Source organism: Armigeres subalbatus, chromosome 3 (genome assembly GCF_024139115.2).
Source record: "Armigeres subalbatus isolate Guangzhou_Male chromosome 3, GZ_Asu_2, whole genome shotgun sequence".
Lineage (NCBI taxonomy): Eukaryota > Metazoa > Arthropoda > Insecta > Diptera > Culicidae > Armigeres > Armigeres subalbatus.
Window position 1 is genome coordinate 413745271 of NC_085141.1, and position 23800 is coordinate 413769070.

General features: G+C 40.1%; 1 protein-coding gene across 1 annotated transcript; it reads right to left on the reverse strand.

The window, feature by feature from the left end:
• Nucleotides 1-452: 452 nt before the first annotated feature.
• On the reverse strand, nucleotides 453-7023 carry LOC134224229 (uncharacterized). Its single transcript, XM_062703542.1, has 4 exons — nucleotides 6875-7023; nucleotides 1934-3234; nucleotides 1344-1404; nucleotides 453-784 (listed from the first exon to the last, which is right to left on the reverse strand). Exons 1-4 carry the CDS (start codon nucleotides 6891-6893, stop codon nucleotides 486-488), a joined length of 1680 nt encoding a protein of 559 aa, XP_062559526.1. The 5' UTR covers nucleotides 6894-7023; the 3' UTR covers nucleotides 453-485.
• Nucleotides 7024-23800: the final 16777 nt, after the last annotated feature.

Here is a 23800-nt window from a genome sequence, read left to right on the forward strand (position 1 = left end):
CACTTCGATTTTTGGGAAGCAGTTTTCGACAGTTTTTGGACGCGAAGTGAATGAATTTGTAGTCAATATTGAAGAAAAATGTGAAACTCAGTTAGTGAATATGTTTTAGGAGTGATTAAATCAAGAAAACAGTGGGAAAAGATCAAGTGAAAAATCAAGTGCGTGTGTATGTGTTTGCTCCGAACGTTCGGAGTTAGTATGCGTTCGAAAAAAATACGAATGCCGGCTCAGGAAAAAAGGCAGTTTTCATCGTTTTTCCTGCAATTCCTCAGTAATTGTTAATTTGGATAAGTGAAAACTAATATGGAAATGCCATGAATATATTATGATGGAGGTAAGTCGGCAAATAGCGCAAAAATATTGAATTTAGTTCAGAACTTTAGTAGTGTAGTGCGGATTCGAATAAAATCATCGTCATTATCGGATTGATTACGGTTTATAGAGCCTTAACTTTTACGCAAACGGTTTTTTTTTCTCAAAAACATCTATTTTGAACCGCTTGCATCACAATCATGCTTCGCCAGGGCATCGATCACTCGCCGTACGACACGTTGCTGGTTGCCAACTCGGTATGCATTCGATTTTGAAGCGTTGGAAGGTGTTATTTTCAGAAAATATTGTTGAATCAGCTCCAGGAGTTTTGATGTTGCTTTCAGATATTTATAATTGTGAACGTAGTACGTGCACATAATATCCTGCATTGCGCAAATTATGTCTTTAGTGCCTTCCGTAACTCGAGTGTGATCTACATAAACGTAGTACATGTAAGCTCTTTCACCCAAATCTGTAAGAAGATAAATAATATGATGTGAGGTACTTTGCAGAATGTTGAAGAAAACAAAAAGTAACAATCTATGTAATCTAGCCTTTGATAACTGTAATGTAATGTAGTTTTGACGTAAAACAGTATGTCGAAAACAAATAAAGTACAACGAATCCTGCTCAGTACAGCTGTCTTCAGTACGGCATTTTTGTCCAATGAAACGTGTTAAGACTACTCGTTGCAGTTATCAAACGTTAACCGAATTAGAATTTGTAACTCTTGGAGTCTGTACACAAATTACTTAGCGCCGTAGGGAGCAAAAAGAGGGCAACTGAGCTTTAACGGATTAAATGCATAAATTGTATCTTTCGTACATGTGAGAAAAGAACAGAACTAATATGACCAAATTTGGCTTACGTAATTTGTAAACAGCTTCGCAAGCAAGTAAATTTACACTCGAGTACGCACGCTGTTATATTATGTACAACACTTTTTCTGACAGTTACACAGCACAAGCAAAGCGGCATTTGCTTCTTAGTTAGAAAAGCGCGAGTGCTGAAAGGTTTACATAGCGTCTTACCTACAGATACCACCAAAGGACCCGTCGATTCCAAATGAATTTCGTCGATGCGTGTTCCAATCTAGAACAAATCAGTAAATATAAATAATAATAGTAATATAAATAATAATTCAAGACAAAATTTTCAAAACGACTTATCAAACGACGTCGTTTGAATCTTTGTTTACAAAAGCAGATAAGACGTTTTGAAAATTTTGTCTCTAATTGTGAGATACAAATATCAATTGAATACAGTGACCGTTCGCTAATTGTTTTTTTAATTGGGGCACTTTTCAATTGGAGGTTTGCTAATTGGAACAAAATCTAATAAAAAGCAATCAAACCTCAAAATGTGGTGTCAATATAACAACGTTGACGCTTCATTTCTATTTTTGACGGAATCGATAAGTATCGGCACGTAAAATTTAATTTTTTCCACTGCAAAAAGTAAACAACATGGTCGTTTGTCAGAACGCCCAAATTAGCAAACGGCATTTGCTAGTTGGGGTCAGGTCGTGCCCTGTTTAGCGAACGATCACTGTATACATTAAAAAGTAAAAGCGATAGCATCAATTTCACTGTTTGTTTCAGTGACTTTTTGACAAACTTACCTCTTTCTTGACAATCAGATCATTAATGTCTTCTCCCACAAGTTTAGCTAGATATCCGAATATGTCCAAATCGCAGCACTCGTCACTTAATTTTGAAATGGTTCGACCAGCAGTATTTGAATAACTGATTATTTTCGCACGTTTCATACAATAATACTTGCGCAGATCGTCAACGTTAATGCCTGTTGCTTGAGCGAAATGATAATTAAGAAGACTTCTTCTTCTAAAAACAGGATACTCGGCCAGCAAGTTTCCAAGATTTTTACTTTCGTTCAGCTGATATCTTACATACGCCTGGGATGCCACAAGAAGCTCATTCGTTAATACATCAGGTTCGTCTCGGCGAAGCTTTGATAAGGTATCTTTCTCGCAATCTTTTTTTATAGTGGTCCAGTAAGCTTTCAGAGTGCCTGCTCTTACGTTACGACCCTTATGGTTAGCTGTATGTTTCTCTTCCGATGAATCCTTGAAACGATTGAGGTAATTGTTATGATTTATCATCTTATGTTTGAATATCACGTAACTCATGCCGTTTCCATGTCCATCGTCGTCTATCAACTCGAGACAAGGATATTTGGACAACAATTGTCTGGCAACTGTTTCCATCACATTTGCTTTAATTTCCGAATCGATTATACGCAACTGATCAACTACGTTGTTTACCAAACTCGTGGTATCTGTTTTGGTCAATCGCAGTGACGCTGGAATGGAATCCTCTTTATGATCGGTTTTAAACTGCTGTATGTTGGTCAGCTTCTTGATTATACTGTCGCTTATCTTACTCCAATTAATTTCGAAAAAGCGAAATTTCATTTCGGATGATGCGTGCTTTTTGGAACTTTTCTGCAATTCGATATTTGCAACCTGTTGTCGCTTCTGACTTGTATTAGGAGACTGATTTTCATCAAACTGTTGATCTTCCGATGTTATATGATCTTCACGATCCATGATTTGCTCTCCATCCGCTGGTATTTCATTCTGTAGTGATTCATCATCGTCCATCTGGTTTTCGACACCTACTACTTGTGGATCATCTACCTTATCCTCATCCTCTTGTGTTTTCGTCGATGAATTTTCCGAACCAGTCAACAACGGTGTTGAAAGTAGTTGCTGATCGACGGCCTGATTCTCTACATCAGCCATAAGTTGCATGGCGATCGGATCCGGAACAGATACTTGTTGATTGGGTATGAATTTGAAATAATTGGAATCCACGTTAACTTGCTGCAAAACTGGAGATAATAACTCGGCGTCCTGAAGTGTTGCAACGAGTAATTGACTTTTTGGTGCATCATGTTGTTCTGAAATAAATGTTATTTCAAGAGGACGAAAACAAAGAATAATGTAAAAATACGTCTTCAAAATTCTTATTGTTATATTTGAAACCCCCTTGAAATTGTTGCATGTTGATTGGTACCAGTGGCGTAGCCAGAAAATTGGTCTGGGGAGGGGGGGGGTGTTCCGAACACTGAGTGGTACTATAAACATACCCAACACGAAAGTTTTCTTGTGAGGCCCAATAAGCTGTTTCTTAAACACATTTTTACGTGCAACATCCAGTAATATTATTGAAAACGGTCCGGTCTAGGATGTTTTTGAGTTTCTAAACACTCTAGGCATAGTAGGCGATAAGCGTGTTGTGAATTGCCCATGCGAAATTCCCATACGAATCTTCATTTTAGTTTTTCACCATTTACTCATTTTTACTAATGATTTTTGCATGAGAAAATAGGTCGAATAGACCATTACTCTAAATCTGATATTGGCGGCGATATTGACATTCCGTGACATTTTTTAAATTTCGGTCTCATGGCTTAGACTTTGTATTTAGAACAATGATCTGTTCGACAAAGTTCTAGGATCTTTTAAGCATTAAAGGTTAATAAAAAAAAATCCCAATTTTTAATAACTTCTGAAAAATTTTATTAGCAAATTAGTAATTGCAATCCCGTACGACATTTTTTTGACATTTCCCGTCACTGAATTCTCATCACAAAACAGGGAAATACAGCACCAATTATGTTGCTTCTTTTTGCTAACATGCGTGCTCACTGCTGAAAAAATCACAAAACTAAATAACAAATCAAGTAAAGTAAATTAACCTTCAACTCATATTCTTGCGTATGTTAACCATAAAGTGACCCCGAATTGACTATTTTTTAGGAAATGAGTGAAATGATCCGTTTTAGCATGAAAAACTCAAACGTGATACATTTGTTTAAACTCGCGCTCAATTATTTAGATTTATAAATGATTTTACCAACACTGAATACTATACATATTAAAAATTACATCACCATGGCATTTCAGTCATAGTTTACATTAGATCATTAATAAACAGAAAAGTTTTCATTATTTGGATGAACTAAAACATGTCGTACTCATAATTTTAAACAAGCAATAAGATCCACTTGATAGAGTGCCAAATTTGTAACGATTTAGCTCAAGCGGGACCCCTGTCCGTTTTACCCACCCTGTACATTTTACCCCCACCTCCCCTATATGCAATAAAATATGCTCAACCGCAGCATAATGCAACGTACACACCAGTCAAGCAGTTCGACGAACATTGACTCCGCCCCCACGAAAACGCTTCGGTTGCTGCTTTGTTTGAACGTGTGTAAAGTTGTTCGAACAACCATTTGACAGTTGGCGGCTCGGTTGGAAAAAATTAAAACGGTTTGATTTTGGTTTGAGTTGTCGGGGGTGGAGTCAAGGTTCGCCGAACATGTATGAGCATTTGTAGTGAAGTTGCACAAACCCCCATATATTTTTTGATGGTTGGTGCTCGAGTTGGTGCTTCGGTCGTTCGTGTGTGATATTGTTGGTCGAATAAATTGATTGTTCGTGTCGCTGTTGGTAAAACTGGATGGATGTTTGAATAAACGAGAGGTGGAGTTAATGTTAGTCAAACTGCTTGACCGTGTGTACGTTCCATAATAGGCTAAGGTTAACATGACGATCACGAAAACTACCAAAACTAATTAGAACTATTACACATGATAGTAACCTGAGAACAACTGTAAAGTCATTACCAAGGGATAATATTGAAAGGAATAGTAAAAACTCAACATATGGCAAATGAAATCATTCAACATGCATGAAAAAGGGATAAAACTTAAAATTTATACATGCATGTACTTCCTACATACGCATATTTGTCCCATGTTTACTGGGATTCCCTATATACATGGACAGTTATGCGTATAACGGCAGTTTAGGTATTCTCTTAACAAAAACGTTGTTAAAGAATGATATCCATTGATTTTCCGTCGAGACCGGGAGCTCCTTGAAACACATTTCTTTAGACATATAATAGAACAAAAAGTTGAATTTGATTCCAGTATGCAACGTAAGTATGCTATCAATGTTCAGACGCAATCAGCAAAGATAGGTCGTTGTGATTCTATGGAATGTTCATATCATGTTCATCTTGAAAATCCTTCTGAGCAAAAGAGCGCAAACAGATTTAAAGTAAATGACCTAATGCTAATGAATGATGAATAAAATCAATTTTACGCTATTTATGTGAAAACCACTCTCGGTCATCAGAATACTGATATAACTTACTGCCTATTGTCATAAATTTGGTATTAACCTTTCGGGACTCGTACCGTTGTAAAAAGTACAACACCTTCGAAAACAGCACGCTAGTCGTACACCAGAGCGGCAAGACTGCGTGAGTGTTTCAGCACTATACGAAACCCGGAAGGTTAAAGCCATGTCTTCTTCTTCTTCTTATTGGCACTACATCCCCACACTGGGACAGAGCCGCCTCGCAGCTTAGTGTTCATTAAGCACTTCCACAGTTATTAACTGCGAGGTTTCTAAGCCAGGTTACCATTTTTGCATTCGTATATCATGAGGCTAACACGATGATACTTTTATGTCCAGGGAAGTCGAGACAATTTCCAATCCAAAAATTGCCTAGACCGGCACCGGGAATCGAACCCAGTCACCCTCAGCATGGTCTTGCTTTGTAGCCGCGCGTCTTACCGCACGGCTAAGGAGGGCCCCAGAAACCATGTGTCGTTGTCGATTCATTCATACTAGGAAAACAATTTACCTACAAAAATAGCGGCGTAAACCGTAATATTCTGTATACGTACTACTCTGTCCCTATTCCTATAAAACCTGAAATCCTTTTGAAACTTTGACAAAAATTTTCTTCATCTATGATTAATGCTATTTAAAAAACTATTGAACGTCATAATTATCTGTCATAAGACGAGTTTGAACAATCCCATTGAATTCCACCATAATTGTATCCTGACAGATACGTATTTCGACCTCAACAGTAGGCCGTCTTCAGTGTCTTGTACTTGACTCGAAGTCGAGTCAAGTACAAGACACTGAACAGATACAATTAATGGAATTCAATGGGATTGTTCAAACTCGTCTTATGACAGGTGAAAACATTCCACTAAAAGCTCAAAATAATTTTCTTGTCATAATTATGTTTATTTTTTTGGTAACAGAGTATCATAATCTGTGACTACATAATTATGCGAAGAACGGGACTGTTGGGCGATTTGGGTAGTATTGCAGTCACAAGTCTGACATGATAATTTCTGAGCTATATTTCTCATTCGTCAGAACGTTTAGAACTGTAGGATTTTAAGCTTTTTACATATGCTAATACGTGCATATTCATCATATGCATTATTTGGGCAGCACCCTTATTCCTGCCCCCAACGGCTATAACTAGGTAGCGTTTCAACCAAATGACTTGTGTTTTTGTACATCACTGGAAATCTTCCGGTGCTAGCCATGTACTTGAAATCAAACAATTTCGGCTATATGCGACCGACAGAAATAGGGGGTAGTGATTAAATGGTTTGGCTCCCTGGCAGGTATATTATTTGTATACTAGCTATTTGTAGAGGGCTAAAAGGGGGTTAAAAATTGCACTGTTGTTCCTCAAAAGCTGAAATATGTTACCTTTATTGATGATCTGCATTGAAGACAGGAAGTAAAATCCACGCCAATGAATTTAACGCGTTTCCAGCTCTTCCTTGAGGTTCGGATGTTTTGCAAAAAAACTGAATAATTTTATGCTAGGTATCAAAATACAAACCAAAAAGTGAATGCCATGGACTTAACCACGAGCGTCTTCTTTTCCACGAGTCTTCTTCTTTTCGCTCGAAAAATGACATCCGCTGCGGGCCCATGAACATTTGAGTGAATTCAGAGCTTTTAGTTCACCGGATGTTCACGTTGATGTTCATTTTTTGTAAACTTTGCCCTCAGATTAGGTTTTCTTCTTACTGAAAATCGACGAGTGACGTCATCGTGGTTTAGTCCATGGGTGACTGGAAATCTGAGAGAAACAAGACAGCTCGCCTTGTTTATATTTACGTTCATCAGACTGTCAAACAACCATACAGGGCTGTACTTAAATTCGTTTTCATGATACGCTTTAGGGTGAATCCAGAGTAAATGCGACGCCGCGACGCGACAGGGCAATTTAACAGTTCTCGCTTAACTTTTCAAAAGGACCTAAGTAACATTTTTTCATGAATATTAATTTGAATAGCGCAATCAACAGAACAACATGAAAGCTTTTGATTGCAGTACTAAAATTAATTCATGAAAAAAATGTTACTTAGGTCCTTTTGAAAAGTTAAGCGAGAGTTAATTGATGATAATTGTAAAGGTCAATTGACCTTGAATCAGTTGATTCTTTCCCTTATATAAGGTCAACTTTCCCAAAGAACCCATATTTTTTGAGGCCTCTAACAATTTGAAAAATCAAAAACAAAAACCGAAAAAGTACTGCACATGTGAACTATTCGCGAATACGAAAGTAATGCCTCTACTCACTCTTATGGGAAAATCTCATTGCTATCTGTCAGACTGTGCGTGAAACATGGCCGCCAATCACCCATTCTTGTTCCTCCACAGTAAAATCCCATAAGGAACTGTCAGACTGTGCGTGAAGCATTTACCTTCGTAGTCGCGAATAGATAGTGGAATACATAGATGAGCGAAGATAAATCCTCTGTCTCCAAACGAACTGTCGAACGTTTCTCTAAACGAGCAGGACGTCACAATTTCAATGGAAACGTTAAGGGCTGTGACGTCATATGTGTTAGCGTTTTGTACTATTTCGTAGCTTCACCTTAATAATCTTCCCTTTCATATTTTGTATAAACTGGTAACACTGATGTCACAAAAACTACTTAATCTGTACCAACAGTCATGTGAATAAAACTAAAATGTGTTTAATTGTTTCCTCGTAGTAAATCGGTTTTTAATACGTTATTTCACGGAATTTCCCCACCAAATTTCCAATTAACCAAAAGGTTATGAGCCCAGTATCGGTTGGAGGTGGAAATTAGCTCGACTCGGTACGGTTTCGAAACAGTTTCGCGGTAGTTTGTCGGCGGTGCGAAATCGGTCGGCAGTTCGCGTGATTCGTCGCCAAAACAAAATGGCTGAGAAGGTTGCGATTGAGAAATTGGGGGATCATAACTGGCCCCTATGGAAATTCAAGGTCAACTTGATTCTCGGTGAGAAGGGTCTGACCGATGTTGTTAAAGGAGAAAGACCATCAGAACCGTCAAATGAGTGGCTAGCAAAAGACGGAATTGCACAGTCCGTCATCGGGCTCGCTTTGGAAGACACACAATTATGTCACGTCATGGATAAAGCCACCGCGAAGGAGATGTGGGTTGCGCTACAGTCGCATCATGAACGTAAATCGATGTGCGGAAAAGTTTTCTTGATGCGGAAGTTAATTTCACTACGGATGCTGGATCGGGGCAGTATGACTGATCATCTTTCGGAAATAACAATGCTGCACAATCGCCTCGCTGGGATAGGGGAAACGATGACTGACCATTGGCTGGTGTCAATTATCCTTTCGAGTCTCCCAGAATCATACAGTTCTTTAATAATGTCGCTCGAATCAAGGCCGGAAGAAGAACTATCTCTGGATTTCGTAAAAGGACGACTCTTAGACGAGTGGAGAAGGCGAAGTAGTGGTGAAGTACATAGTAGCAGTCGTGCAGAAATGCCACAACGGGCTTTGCAGACAGGCACTAAATCAAAACTAAAGTGTCATTATTGTGGCAAGGAGGGGCACTTCAAGCGAGATTGCCGCAAATGGTACCTGGATCAGCAGCGAAAGGGTGACAGTCGCAACGGTCGCGGTGAGGCTGGCCGGGTTGCAAGCAGCTCCAAACAGAAAATGAACAAAGCCCAAGAAGAAAGTGAGGTTTGTTTTAGTGTTCGACCGAAGAAAGAAGATGAACTTTGGTATTTAGATTCAGGGTGTACCTCCCATATGACTGGTGATGTGTCAAAGCTTACGGCAGTGGACATTTCACGAAAGCAAACTATTTGTCTAGCAGACGGAAATGAAGTGCTATCAAAAGGTGTCGGTGACTGTTACGTGAACGCTTGTAGTGGTAGTGGTAACCCTGTAAATCTCAAGTTGAAAAACGTTCTGTATGTGCCGGATTTGAAGAACAACTTGCTATCAATAAGCAAAATTGCTGACGAGGGACTTCAAGTTACGTTCAGCGAAAGTGAGTGTCAAATAATGGAAAATGGAAATGTCATCGTTGCTGGTATGCGAGAAGGAAATCTGTATCATTTGAAACGAAGGAATGAACAATCGTTGCTGGTGCAAGCGAACCATCGGGATGAATGTCAGCATATCTGGCATCGGCGTCTAGGACATCGGCACATGGAAGACATTACAAGAATCATTCGAGAAGGTCTAGGAACGGGATTAAACATGATTGACTGCGGAATTCGATCGGTATGCGGTACTTGCTGCGAAGGCAAGCTTTCTCGTTTGCCATTTCGCAAATCTGAATCAAAGTCGAGAGCTGTTCTGGAATTGATCCATTCCGACTTATGTGGACAAATGGAAGTTTTCACCCCCAGCGGAAATCGTTATGTTTTGACATTCATTGATGACTTCAGCAGATATTGTGTAATTTTCCTCTTAGAACACAAATCTCAAACCGAGGAGAAGATCCAAGAATTTGTCCAACTAGCTCGAACGCAGTTCGGGAGACCTCCGAAGGTTATCCGTACAGACGGCGGAGGAGAATACTCCAGTGTATCTTTGAAATCGTTTTTACGGAAGGAAGGGATTTTGCTGCAACAGACCGCACCGTACAGTCCGCAGCAAAACGGCAAAGCTGAACGTATGAACAGATCGTTGATAGAAATGACTCGCTGTCTACTACGTGATGCTAACTTGGATAAACGGTATTGGGGAGAGGCCATTCATACCGCCAATTACCTTTTAAATCGTCTTCCTTGTTCTGCCACTAACAGAACGCCGTATGAGCTGTGGTACGGCGAGAAGCCAGAATATAAGCACCTACGTATTTTCGGATCTATCGCCTATGTTCACGTACCTAAAGAGAAGAGGAAGAAGCTCGATCAGAAAAGCCAGCGGATGATATTTGTCGGTTATGCAGATGGGCGAAAGGCGTACCGTTTCCTCGACCCGAAAACCGATAATGTGATCATAAGCCGGGATGCAAAATTCGTCGAAGAGTTTTCAAGAGCGGAATGTATTCGTGAAGTTGTTCCTGTGTCGAATGTTTCGGATATTAGCACGGATGATAGCAGGATAGTACCGGAGAGGAATGTAGTTGAATTTGAAGTTAACCGTTTACCGACTACAACGAAAGATCCGGATATTTCTAATGGTGAAGCAGAATGTGAACTCGGGAATGAAGCGGAAACATCTGAGTTTGATACAGCGGATGAGACGGAAGAATCTGATTTTGAAGGATATCGTCATGAAGAAATTCTAAGACGTTCGCATCGTAGTACGAAAGGAAAGGCACCGGTGCGATTGATCGAAGAGGCCAACGCGGTACGAATTCAGGAGGAGAATGAACCCAAGTCGTATGCGGAAGCTGTATCGTGTGCGCAAAAGGATCAATGGAAGGCTGCAATGGAAGAGGAGCTGTCATCTCACCGAGAACTGAAGACTTGGCAGCTTGCTAAGGCACCCGATGTGAAGAGGATACTAGGCAGCCGGTGGGTGTATAAAATTAAGCGTAATGCCAGCGGTGATCCAGTCAAATATAAAGCTAGACTGGTGGCGCAGGGTTGTAGCCAAAGATCAGGAGTAGATTTTGAAGAAGTATATGCGCCAGTCGCTACGCAGGCAACATTCCGAACCCTACTGGCAGTGGCGAGCTACAAGAAGATGATTCTCAAACATGTGGATATAAAGACTGCTTACCTTAATGGAAGACTGACAGAGGAGGTTTACATGAGGCAACCTCCGGGATTCACGGCACCAGGCAGCGATGGAAAAGTGTGTCGACTGTTAAAGAGCATATATGGTCTACGTCAATCCGCCCGTTGCTGGAACCAGCGTATGGACACAGTGTTGAGAGATATGGGATTTACAGCAAGCTCGGCAGATCCATGTTTGTATATACGGAAAGTTAACGGCAAGCAAGTGTTTGTACTGCTCTACGTGGATGATGTTGTTATTGGTTGTACCGAAGAAGATGAGATAGATCAAGTTCATGGAGAGATAAGTAAGCATTTCGAGGCAACAGCATTGGGAGAATTGAAATACTTTCTGGGCCTCGAAGTTGATCGTGTTTCTGGTAACTACAGTGTATGTTTGTCGGGCTATATTCAACGTATTGCGGAGCAATTTGGGTTAGGAGATGCTAAATCAGCTCGTACGCCAATGGATGCAGCCTACGCTCGTGGTGACTTGCAAAGTCAACCACTAACTGACAACATCAACTATAGAAGCTTGGTTGGATCGTTGTTATACGTGTCTGTGAATGCACGACCTGATATTGCGGTTGCTACTTCAATCCTTGCTCGAAAAGTATCACAACCGACAGAGGCAGACTGGACGGCAGCAAAACGCGTCATAAGATATCTTCGCGGTACCATTAATTGGAAACTCCACTTCAGTGGATTAGCTCCTACACTGATAGGTTACTCCGACGCAGACTGGTCTGGAGACCATAAGACCCGTAAGTCTATATCAGGATTTGTATTCACAGTGGCCGGCACTGCTGTGACCTGGAGAAGCAAGCAACAAAACATCGTCGCACTCTCATCAATGGAATCGGAGTATATCGCGCTTAGTGAGGCAACGCAGGAGGTGTTGTGGTTACGACGGCTACTAGCTGATTTTGGATTCCGTCAAGAGCAACCGACGGTATTGTATGAGGACAATCAATCGTGCATTGCTTTTGTACGGTCAGAGCGGGTTAATAGGCGATCTAAACATATCGAGACGAAGGAAATGTTCGTGCGGAACCTTTGTGAAAGAGGAGAGATAGTTTTGCAGTACCTTTGCTCTGAAGAGATGATCGCCGACGCGCTAACGAAGCCCTTAGGAACAACTAGAAACTTGAAATTGTCGACGCAAATGGGATTGCGCGGAGAGAACTTTTGTAGTACTACGGGCTAAGATTAAGGAGGAGTGTTAGCGTTTTGTACTATTTCGTAGCTTCACCTTAATAATCTTCCCCTTTCATATTTTGTATAAACTGGTAACACTGATGTCACAAAAACTACTTAATCTGTACCAACAGTCATGTGAATAAAACTAAAATGTGTTTAATTGTTTCCTCGTAGTAAATCGGTTTTTAATACGTTATTTCACGGAATTTCCCCACCAAATTTCCAATTAACCAAAAATATGCGCGTGTGCACGGGCAAAAATATCGACTCAGCCATGCTTTCGCTCATCTATAGATTCTACTATCTATAATGTGAACCGGTATGAAAAATTCACCCGATGTTTGTTTAAAGTCGTTTCTTTAAAATAGCAGACGATTTTGTTCGCTTGGGAGGGTTCGTTGATTGAATTTTTTGAGTGATTTTACCAACTCTGTTTGTTGGTCGTAACATATGACGAGGCCCTCCTCTACCCTGCCACAAATTTGAGACCCCCTCCCCTCTCAAACCTTGGACGCAATTTTTGAACTACCCCTTGCCAAAATTCAGCTGATTAAATAAAGATATTTTAGTTATTGTCGGCGTAGCACCAATTCGCCAACACCAAACACCAACTTCCGAACCGAACTTTCCTCTGAAGTTTTATCTGTCAAACTAATTGATGCGTTGTTGTATCCGAAGAAAAGTCCAACTTCGGTATAAAAAGCGTTCTAACTTTGTTCCGGATATTTACACAAAACAAGATAAAGATTGTCGCTTAGGTTCGCTTTGTTCTGCTGTCCGTAACATGTAGGGTACCGAACTGTCAAATCGTATGTATTTTTCCTTCATTGACATTTAGTACCCATTGACCTTACCAGCAAAAGATATTTCGAACAGCGACGACAGCGAAAATCTTTATCTTGAAACTAAAATATGTTTTATTTCAAGACAAAATTTTCAAAACGACTTATCTGCTTTTGTAAACAAAGATTCAAACTACGATTTGACGAATCTGATAGTTCTCCCACGCAAACCAACACCACCAATAGGTAGTTGAAGGATTTCGCTACCTGTTGATGGTGTTGGTTTGCGTGGGAGAGCTATCAGATTCGTCAAATCGTCGTTTGAATCTTTATTTACAAAAGCTGATAAGTCGTTTTGAAAATATTGTCTTGATTTAAACGTTTCATGAAAAGGCCTATGCCACATAAAAGGACTGTTTGAAATAAATAATAATTCTTGAGAACTTAGACACACCCCTGATGTATACATTTATGTTTGACAATGACATGTCATCACTTGTCAGTTGCTTTTATTTTGCTTTCCTTCGTTTTGAAATTAATTTTGCGAGAAGGGCTATTATTCAGTGAAGACAAAAGCGAAAAAAATGTTTCGGTATTATATGAAATAATGAAGGTATGATTTTGTATGCTGTGCTTGAAAATGTGAAAATAGATCTCAAAGGTTCAGTGTTGGAGGAATGGAATTGTCTATGTGGGTTCGGATCAGCACCAAATGATTGCTCTGATAAGCTTAAACCGTAGAAAATTAATGGTCGGTGCTGTAAAACAAAACAGTTTTGTTACTGTTCGGTTTCGATTTTTCCAGCCAAACAATTTACATCATCGATATCAGGCAAGTGAGCAATGCAATAAGAACTGCGAATAAAATTACACATCCGATTAAGCCACAGTATAATTTGAAATTTGCCAGTTCTAATTGAAACAGCATAGGGACACAGCATGTATTTTCGTCTGTTCGTCATAGTCTCGAAAACCAATAAAAAAGACACTTTTTTTGTAAAACTCATACGTACCAAATCGTAAGCTCAGGAGAAACGTTCTGCTATAGTGGAGTTCTAGCAAATGTACGTTGCTTTCTTTGGTTTTAGCCCTACGACGATGGACGGAAATACCTGCCGTGTCCCTACCTACTATTTTTCCCGTTAGTGAGATTGTGTTTCATAGGGTGAGACACCCACAAATCACCCTGACCAAGTTTTGGCCGACCATTTCCAAATCTTCACATTTTTTGTTTTTTTTTCTCATACAATTATGAAAAAATAAACTGTGTTGAAAACAGCTTTCGAGAAATCAAGATTTTAAAATTGGTGGGCGAAAACTGGGACGAGAGTGGTTTAAGGTTGTCTTACTCTAATAAGCATAAAGTTGAAAGTACATATCGATACAAAGAAAAAAGTGTATTATGAGATGACTGCCAAGCTCAGAGCAAAAAAATGTTTAAAATAAAGCTAAACATAGCATGTTATACAAAAGCAAGAATTATTCATATTATGTGTGAATAGACATTTAGAATACAAAAAAGACAAATAATAATAATAATTATGAGTATGACTCACCTTCTGCACAGTCCATGGGTTGAATTGCCACAGCATTGGTCCCTTGCGGTGTCCATATCTCTCCAGGAGCCAATAGCATCAGCAGATCTCGGTTGAAAACGCTTAACGCCAGGTCACTAGTTATTGCGCAACCATCGGCTTCTAGAACTACTTGATGAACTGGTTGATTAAACGTATTGGATCCTAAACAAATTTACTTCAGTTAGTTTTGGTTAGTAGGTAAATGTGCCTCAAAACTAATTACCTTGCTCGAGTAAACTTCTTATGCCTGCATCGGCAAGAATGATGTGTCTTGATCGGCGAGAAGAGTCGCAAACTCTGTACGGCACTATCGAATTCATCATGGCTATGCTCGTCCCAGAGGTATAGAATGCTTGATGAACAAGTATGATTTACCGTTTTCTTCAAAAGAATTTATTGGAACTCTGTCAATGCAGTCTGAAATCTTAACGCTCATCAAATTGTCGGTATCAAATACATTCCGGCTAATCTCTAGAACTCCTTGTTCGTGGATATTTCGTACAACAGTTTCACTTCCGCATAACGTTACGTTGTTGAGTTGCTGATTGAAAACTAGCAGCATAATTTTCAATACAATAATATTTTCTCCATACTCGTCGTGGCGTAAAAATACATAGTTACCAGCTGAATATGTATAACCCATAAATGTACCTTTCTCAACAAAAATGTTTTGCTGATTATCCAATTTGAGAGCGCGCAATGCAATTTGCAAAGAGGAAGGAAGATCTGAAAAGTTCTCCACGTATGTCTCCAATAGGAATTCGTTTTTAAAACGACTATTTTGTGTATTCAAAAGACCCTGAGTGTATTGATGTTGCTCACTGCAGAATTTACCGACATTTTTAAAATTTATTGTGGTTCGAAGGCAACGTTTAAAAAAACAATGTTTTCTTTCACAGAAGAGTGTACAATAATGTATAATTGGACCCATGCAAAGCATATATTGAGGGTAGTGAAGGGTGAAATGGTGTTTGGGTCGCAATGGTACATTGAAGTTAGATGTTCGCATTTCTATGTATTCACGTAAATCATTTGCTAGTATCTTTATCTGTTCGTTTGAAATCACTGGAGATGTAATTACGTCTGTGATTTTCTTGATCAAAAGCAACATGACAATTTCAGATTGATCATAATCAACATCAGCTTTATCGGTAAATATGAAAGGCAGAATTTGCACAAGATGCCATACGTCACAGGCTTTTGCCTTAATGTTTGATGCTTTTCTTGAAAAATTTAAGGAAATTTTTGTGCTTATTCGTAGTTGCTTGAACAAACTATTTATTCTGCCTTCCAAATATCTAGCCGAAATAGTTCCCTTAGCAACCATTTTTTTAAAAATCAGAAACATATCGTAATTCATCCATCCCTCAAAAAGATCGTGTGCTACACAAGGAACGGCACCCAAATCAAACATTTTGAAGTATTTTAACTCGTTAAAGATGCAACCCACTTTGACACCACGATGAGATGGTTGATTAAGATTCGTGATTACTTGAAGGTCTATATCATTGAGTTCGGGTGTTCTCATAGTGGCTATTTCGAACGGATTATTTCTGAATGATTCTAACGTCGTATAGCACGTTCGACAGAAATAAGAATTTCTAGAAAAATTTTCGGTAAGGCCAGCAAGCTGATGGGCCCCCAAATTATCATTCATAGTAGCGAAAACTGATCCATAAACTGTTTCAGTCTTGCCACCTCCGTTAATAATAATTCCTTCTTCTTCGAGTACTTTGACGTCTTCAATAAATCTACGGAATATTGCATCTGTGCCAAAATATGCAAAGTCCTTATTCTTACACACTAACACTAAGTGGACATTATCTGTTAGACATCTCAGGTGAGGGGGGAGGTTACCTAAAACCATATATACTAGGAGAAGCTTGTGACGCCCTACAGCACTACCTAGTGGGTTTGGCACTACTTCAGCTGCATCCTGATAAACAAAAATATTTATCGTCTTTTTGGTAAAAAACGCACTATTCTCAAATTTTAGGCCGTCGGTGTAATCACTGAAGTAACCCGAAACTTTTGTTCTCTCCCCGAATGCAGCATTGTATACATCTTTATCGTTCAGGAGACTTCGAAGCGTATCAAGAATCGGTACATAATAATAAAAACAATCGTTATGCTCTCTATCTTTTTGCAGATGAACTTGTACGGGGGACACATAAGAGAAGTTTTCACTATAGTATTTTTTTCTCGTATACGCTGAACGAAAAACGCCTCCTTCATCAAATATTTTACTTAATAATAACCCGTCACACAATTCGCGATGCAATTTCGTTTTGGAACATTGGGGAATTTCCAGCTCTTCAATTATTTGCTTGCGTCTGCATTGAAAATATTTTTCCTGAACACGAGAAACTTCACCTAATGCTTCTACTATTTCCTGGATTGCACAATTGGTAACGTGATGCTTTGAAAGAAGTTTCAGAAACAGAGCCCCCAATATTTTTTCAGCCACAATCATTGGATGCAGATCATTGTTTTCTTCCATGTCTTCGTCATTTTCACTGCCGAATTTTTCTCCGCCACTATTTTCCCCAACGTTTGGTAAGCAATGCGCATCTGGTAATGGTTCCGGATCCAATATTTTGAGTCCACCTCTGTGAGCGTACATTTTATGTATCCGGAAGCTGTTGCTTGTGGCAAAGGGCTTCCTAGTAGGACATTGCAAGGGACAATAAACAGGCTGCCCGGAAGTAATATGAACAACGGCATGCTTCATAATTCGCTCAAAACAGGATTCTTCAAAATCACATTCCACAAGAGAACACTTGAATTTTCTGGTATGCTTCAAATCTGGATCGGAATGACGGAAACGAATGTGTTTCCGGAAAGATGGAAACGAGCAAAATTTCTTAGCGCACTCAACAACCGGGCATACAAATAATTTAGCGGTTCTGTGACATCTAATATGCACTAAATAATCCCTTATTTTTGAATAAGTCGACCCACAAATACTGCACTTTAAATTTTCTTCCATTTTATCACCTTTATCCGTTTTTTCGTCGACCGCACTCGAACAACGCGAAAGGAAATATGGCGGACGTTGAGCTTGGTAGGCCGCTGCGCAGTGTTCACTTCAAACTTATTTTACACGACATCGTGTAAAATTGTAGGCGAGTTAGTTTCAAATTAGACTCTTTCACGGTGAAATTTGTGAACATGGCAAAATGAACAAATAAATTTACATGCAAAATGGCATTCCATTTATGTGCATGATATGGACTGTAAGTTTACATTACTTATATGAGTACATGCTAAAAGTTTGCATGACAATTCGAATTACGTGCGGGATAATTTTAAGTTTTTTTTTCTGTGTAGTCTTGACATCCTGGTAGTCCATGATTCGTGCAATGGTTGCACGATTCCATCGCACCCGGGAGGAGAGAGGTTTCTGAAGGGCCAAATGCATTCGAAAGTTTTCTGGCAACCATGCCGACGGTATATAACACAAGCGCGTAGTTCGCAGCAAAATTCAGGAAAAGTATACTATTTTGCCTCCACGGGTGCCGTAATTGCGCGTAACTGGTACTTATCGACGCGAAGTTTCTCGTAACGTGTTATCTCTCATCGTTTCGCTCGGATCGTCATTATTTGTCCATTCAATTTATGGATTGTTCCTTGATGCAAGAAAGACTACAAGAGACATTTGCTACCATTGTTCTTCGATACCTTCGATCAACTGTGATTGTTTTTCATCGCGGTCATTATTTGATCGTATCTACTGTGATCACCACTGTTTACAAACAATGTCTGGGGACGAAAACAGACCAAAACGCCAGAGAGGACTGTCCACGGTGAACAAAAAGGATGCAAGCCCGACGAGTGTTGGTGGCTTAACTCTGGATACTGCAATTGATAAGCTGCTTCGTCGTTTCGACGAAACGAACATTAAAATTGATTCTCTGAAATCTGAACTCAATACCAAGCTAGATGAGATTAGGATGGAATTCCAAGAGCAGATCAACGCCGTGAAAGAGGAAATCGCTTTGATGAAAACTTCCTGCAATGTTGAACATGATCAGCTTCGTGTGGCTGTCAATACGGCTCAGCATCAAGTTGCCACTTTATCTAACAGTCTATGTCGTCTCGAAAATAGAGCTGAGCTTATTGCCGTTGGGATTCCCTTTCTCACCGGTGAAAATCTATGCGACTATGTTTCAGACATTGCGAAAGCTATCGGATTCGAAGATATCAAGGTCCCCAATATTCACTGCAAAAGACTACGATCTGGAAATCTACGTGATGGTGACCAATGCTTCATTCTCATGCAGTTTACTGTTGCTTGTCTGAGAGATGACTTTTACTTCAAATACCTCGCTAAACGTGATCTGAAGCTGAGCGACATAGGAATGTCTTCCGACCGGCGCATATACATAAATGAAAACCTTACAGCCAACGCCAGGGAAATCAAACGTGCCGCTCTTAAGTTGCGACGGGAGAAGAAGCTGTTCAATGTTTCCACGAAATTGGGCACTGTGCATGTGAAGAAGACTGCCGATGGACCTTCTGTAGCAATCGTGTCGATAGATCAGTTAAGCCATATTTAAATTATTACCTTTAGTATGCTTTGTTCTTGATATTTGTAATTGTACGCTCTATTTTTAATGTGAAGATTGTATAGTATTGAAAGTGATGTGGAAACATAGTTCTATGCAGCCTACAAATGTGCATTGCTTTCCTTTTAAGCCTAATGTCTAACAACAATATTGTCCCACTCTCACAACACGTTATTCCACGAATAATTATGAACACCGTTTTCAATAGCAGTAGGCTAAATTTGTGCCATGTTAATGCTCAAAGCATGTGTGCGCGAAGTTTCAGTAAATTTGAAGAAATTAAGCAAATGCTATTCAACTCCAAGGTTACATTTGCGAGTTTCACTGAATCTTGGCTAAGTGGTACCATACCTGATCGTGTCATTGATATCCCCGGCTATCGTATGATTAGGAATGATCGCGAATACAAGCGAGGTGGTGGAATTGCAGTTTATGTTCGTGACGGCATTTCGTACAAAACCGTATACTCTACGAGAATAACTTCAGCTTCCCAGTTTAAAACTGAATGCCTTGCAGTAGAACTAAACGTAAATGGCAACATCATACTGATAGTCACTATCTATAATCCTCTCGACTGTGACGCGGCTCTTTTCATCGCAAATCAACTAGATTCGTTAGTATCTTGTTACGAACAGTGTGTCCTCATTGGAGACTTCAACACAGACTGGTTACAAAATAGTAGAAGAAGGAGGAGTCTTGAAGATTTGTTCTCCACCTATGCCTTTGAAATGGTTGGAACCGAACCGACATATTTTTTCGACACCGGTTGTTCTCAGCTTGATCTGTTGGCAACAAATAAACCTGCCATATCTATTGGTTTTCATCAAGTTGTTGTACCCGGGTTTTCAAAACATGACATGTTACTAAGTTCGCTCGATATCGAAGTTGAACCAATAAAGCGCGATCAGGTATATCGCGACTACGTCAATTTCAACGCTGACATTTTACGGAATTGCATTGAGAATATTCACTGGAATGAGTTCTACTCGTCGAACGATGTTGATCAACTGACTGAATTTTTCGACTCTGAGGTGCACTCCGAACTGTTCAACAGCGAAGGTACTTCAACTCATGGTTCAACGATGATATCCGGAAAGCTATTGTGGAGAGAAATTTGGCATATTATGACTGGAAAGTAGCATCCGCGGACACCAAGAATAATAAAAAGCTTGCCTACAAGCAGTTAAGAAATAGGACTACTGCACTCATACGTCGTACCAAACTGGAGCATCTAAGCAGGGATCTAAACTCGGCTGCTTCATTGTCTAGTTTATGGAAAAAACTACGAGTTTTAGGCGTTGGGAAGCCCATAGCCGACGACGTGTGCCCTTTCGACCCAGATACAATCAACAGTTATTTTGCGAACCACTTTACGAACGATGTTAGTAGTAGCTTCCGTCATCACAACACCCGATCAGCAGCAAATTTTCGTTTCCAGCATATTAGATCCTTTGAAGTGGTGAACGCTTTCTGCGATGTCAAGTCAAGTGCAGCTGGTAGCGATAGGATCACTACGAGGTTTTTGCGCATTATTCTACCATTAATCATTAACCAAATTGTCCACTTGTTCAACATGGTGATCGACACATCAAAGTTTCCTTCTGCTTGGAAAAACGCTATTGTCATTCCACTGCGCAAAAAGACACATCTTAATTCAATCGATAATCTTCGGCCAATCAGTTTGCTGTGTGTACTATCTAAAGTTTTAGAGAAAGTTCTAAAGTCGCAAATCAACGCATTTCTTGATACCTCACAACTTCTCTCTACCTTTCAAGCTGGTTTTCGTGAAGGCCAAGGGGTAAAATCAGCGCTACTACGAGTTTATGATGACATTGCTTCTGCCGTTGATAACAAACAGAAAGCTGTGTTACTCCTACTCGATTTTTCTAAGGCCTTCGACACTATTTCGCATCGACGACTATGCCAAAAACTGGAAGATCGGTTTTGTTTCGAATCACCTGCCATACGCCTAATAAACTCGTATCTATCTGGAAGAACGCAAGCCGTGCATTGCGCAGGAACTTCATCCACCAGTATCATGGTTACTTCAGGTGTCCCACAGGGATCTGTTCTTGGACCTTTGCTGTTTTCGCTATATATCGATGACCTTCCGGATACTCTTCGTCACTGCCAGGTTCAAATGTTCGCTGACGACGTACAACTCTTCTATATCCATTTGGATTCTTCAACTGCAATCAGGCTTATCAACGAAGATATTCAACGTGTCGTTTCTTGGTCAACTGAAAACTTGCTACACATCAACCCTTCCAAAACTAAAGCATTGTTGTTTGGAGAGAGTGCTCAACCAAGCTTGCCAAGCATAATTATCGATGGAGTTAATATTGGGTTCAGCGACCATGCTAAAAATTTGGGCAAAAAGGGTTCCGGGCCCTATTTCTACAAGGATGCTAGCCAAAACCACAGTCGTAAACGGACCACGACAACGATATCACGTATAAAAAATACGTTTCCTGATAAAGACAGTTGTTAAGCGAGGAAATTCTGTACTACGAGTTAGTTCCATTGTATTTTTGTGAAACCTACTAGAACTATCGGATTCCGAACATATTCCGGGTTTTCCGAAGGAATGTTCACAGCCATAAGTTGGACGTGTAAATTCGGGTAATTTGTGAATAAAACTGAATAAAATCAGTAAATAAAGAAGGGTTATCGCTGATTGGAGCCATATATTGGGACCTGACATAACACTACATATATTTAAGTGATATATAGCCATTTGTTCTACAGTCGGTTCCGTCAATAATTTCAAAAGAGGTAATTATCTTTTAATCAACCCGTTCAAAAGATCATTCACTTTGACTATATTATTATCCCATTGAAGTAATGAAAAAATCTCTTTGAAAGAAGTTTCGACTTTTAGATGAAAATTAAAATTAAGTTTAGCTTTCCTTCCTCATACTCTGAAATTATGTAATATGTGTAACGTATTCTTGTTTACGAGGCAGCTATTAATTTCCGTCCGGTTTGTATGGATGCTTCATCGGACCCTAACGAACCACATAAAGTACATAATAAAATTGTTCTCCACTGCCATGTAGACAGGTAAAAATCCACAAAGTAAAAGCCAAATTGAAAATTGACTCCCGATGCGATAACTTCCCGAAAAAGGTTCACCAAATGGCATCCCAAATCAAGTGGGGGAAGGTTCGATTCGTGCGCAATTCTATGCACGATTCAGGATGACCTCACCTCCTCACCATTGATTCCAGCGAAGTAATAATAATGATACCAGCTACCAAAATCGAACCGAAAATGCTGCCAAACGAGTCGACCGACCACCGCCGATCGACGACGTGCCGGCGGTGGATGGAACACTCTTTAAAATTTTCAAGAAGCCAACGTCTATGGAAAGTTATGGCCCCGGCCGGCGGCTGGAAAAACCTTTTCACTTTTCTTTATGTAGGTGCCCACCTTACCGGATGCCGGATGTTCGTTCCGGGTCCGGATCCTTTTCTTCCCGCTCCAAAAGAGGGGAATCCCATCGCAAAACCACGCACGAGCGATCGGAAGGACGCTCCGAGAGCTGCTGGAAGGATGGGGTTCGATTGCAGAAGTTTAAATTCAATTTCAGCTTCACCGGCAGCATCAGCAGAAGCAGCGCGGGGGTGTGCTCGAGCTCGACCCGTTCGTGATAGACCGTATTGCAGAATTATTGGGGTTTAATGTGGTTCGGTGAGCAATAAATTTGGATATCTACCTGCCTCGGACACGCAATCATGATAAAATGGGGTTGAATACTGAGTTCGCATCAGCATCAGCAGTTCGACTCGATTCAGCAAAACGGGTCCATCGATCATAATCGCTGGCAGTGCTCTCTATCTTGGACTGTGGACTGATTTTCTAATTTGAAGGCATAAAATCGGATTTATCCAGAGAAATCCTCCTCCGGTTGAACATAATCATCCAAGTCAATAAACATAATGCTTAGAAATAAAGTGAAAAGGTTTACCTTCGGAATTCTCCTTTCGGTTGGTAGAAACGGTTGAAAGTGAGAGTTTTGGCTGCAGCAGGGGTTCAACAGCGCTGGGGGACTGGGGAGGCTTATGCGGGCAAACAGCAGTTGGGGATTAAATTTTCTAAGCTGTCTTCCTCCTACCAGTCGGTGCCAGCCGTCTTTCGTTTTGGGCTATGGCGAGCGAAGATGAAGTGCTGCTGATTCTCCATCGGGAAGAGATTTTGGGGTTTACTGACTCTAAGACGCTCAATAATCACATCAGCTCCGGTAGATTCCAACAACGTGCAAAGGTTGACTGTGGAAGCTCTTCTATGGCCGCTAGCTCAAAGGATTTAAACACAAAACGGCTGTTGGGAAATTTTGTTTGACCACATCGGAGTACTTGAAAGGTTCTCATGCATGCGGTTCAAATTAGAGGTTTAATACCCTGAGAGACACAATCAGGGAAGGATGAGAAAGGTTAGACTAAAGCTGAGTTTTGTGGATAATTAATGAAGTGCTGGTCCCTGGTTAACAAGACTCGCGTTCGCTTAGATTAGAGTAATATT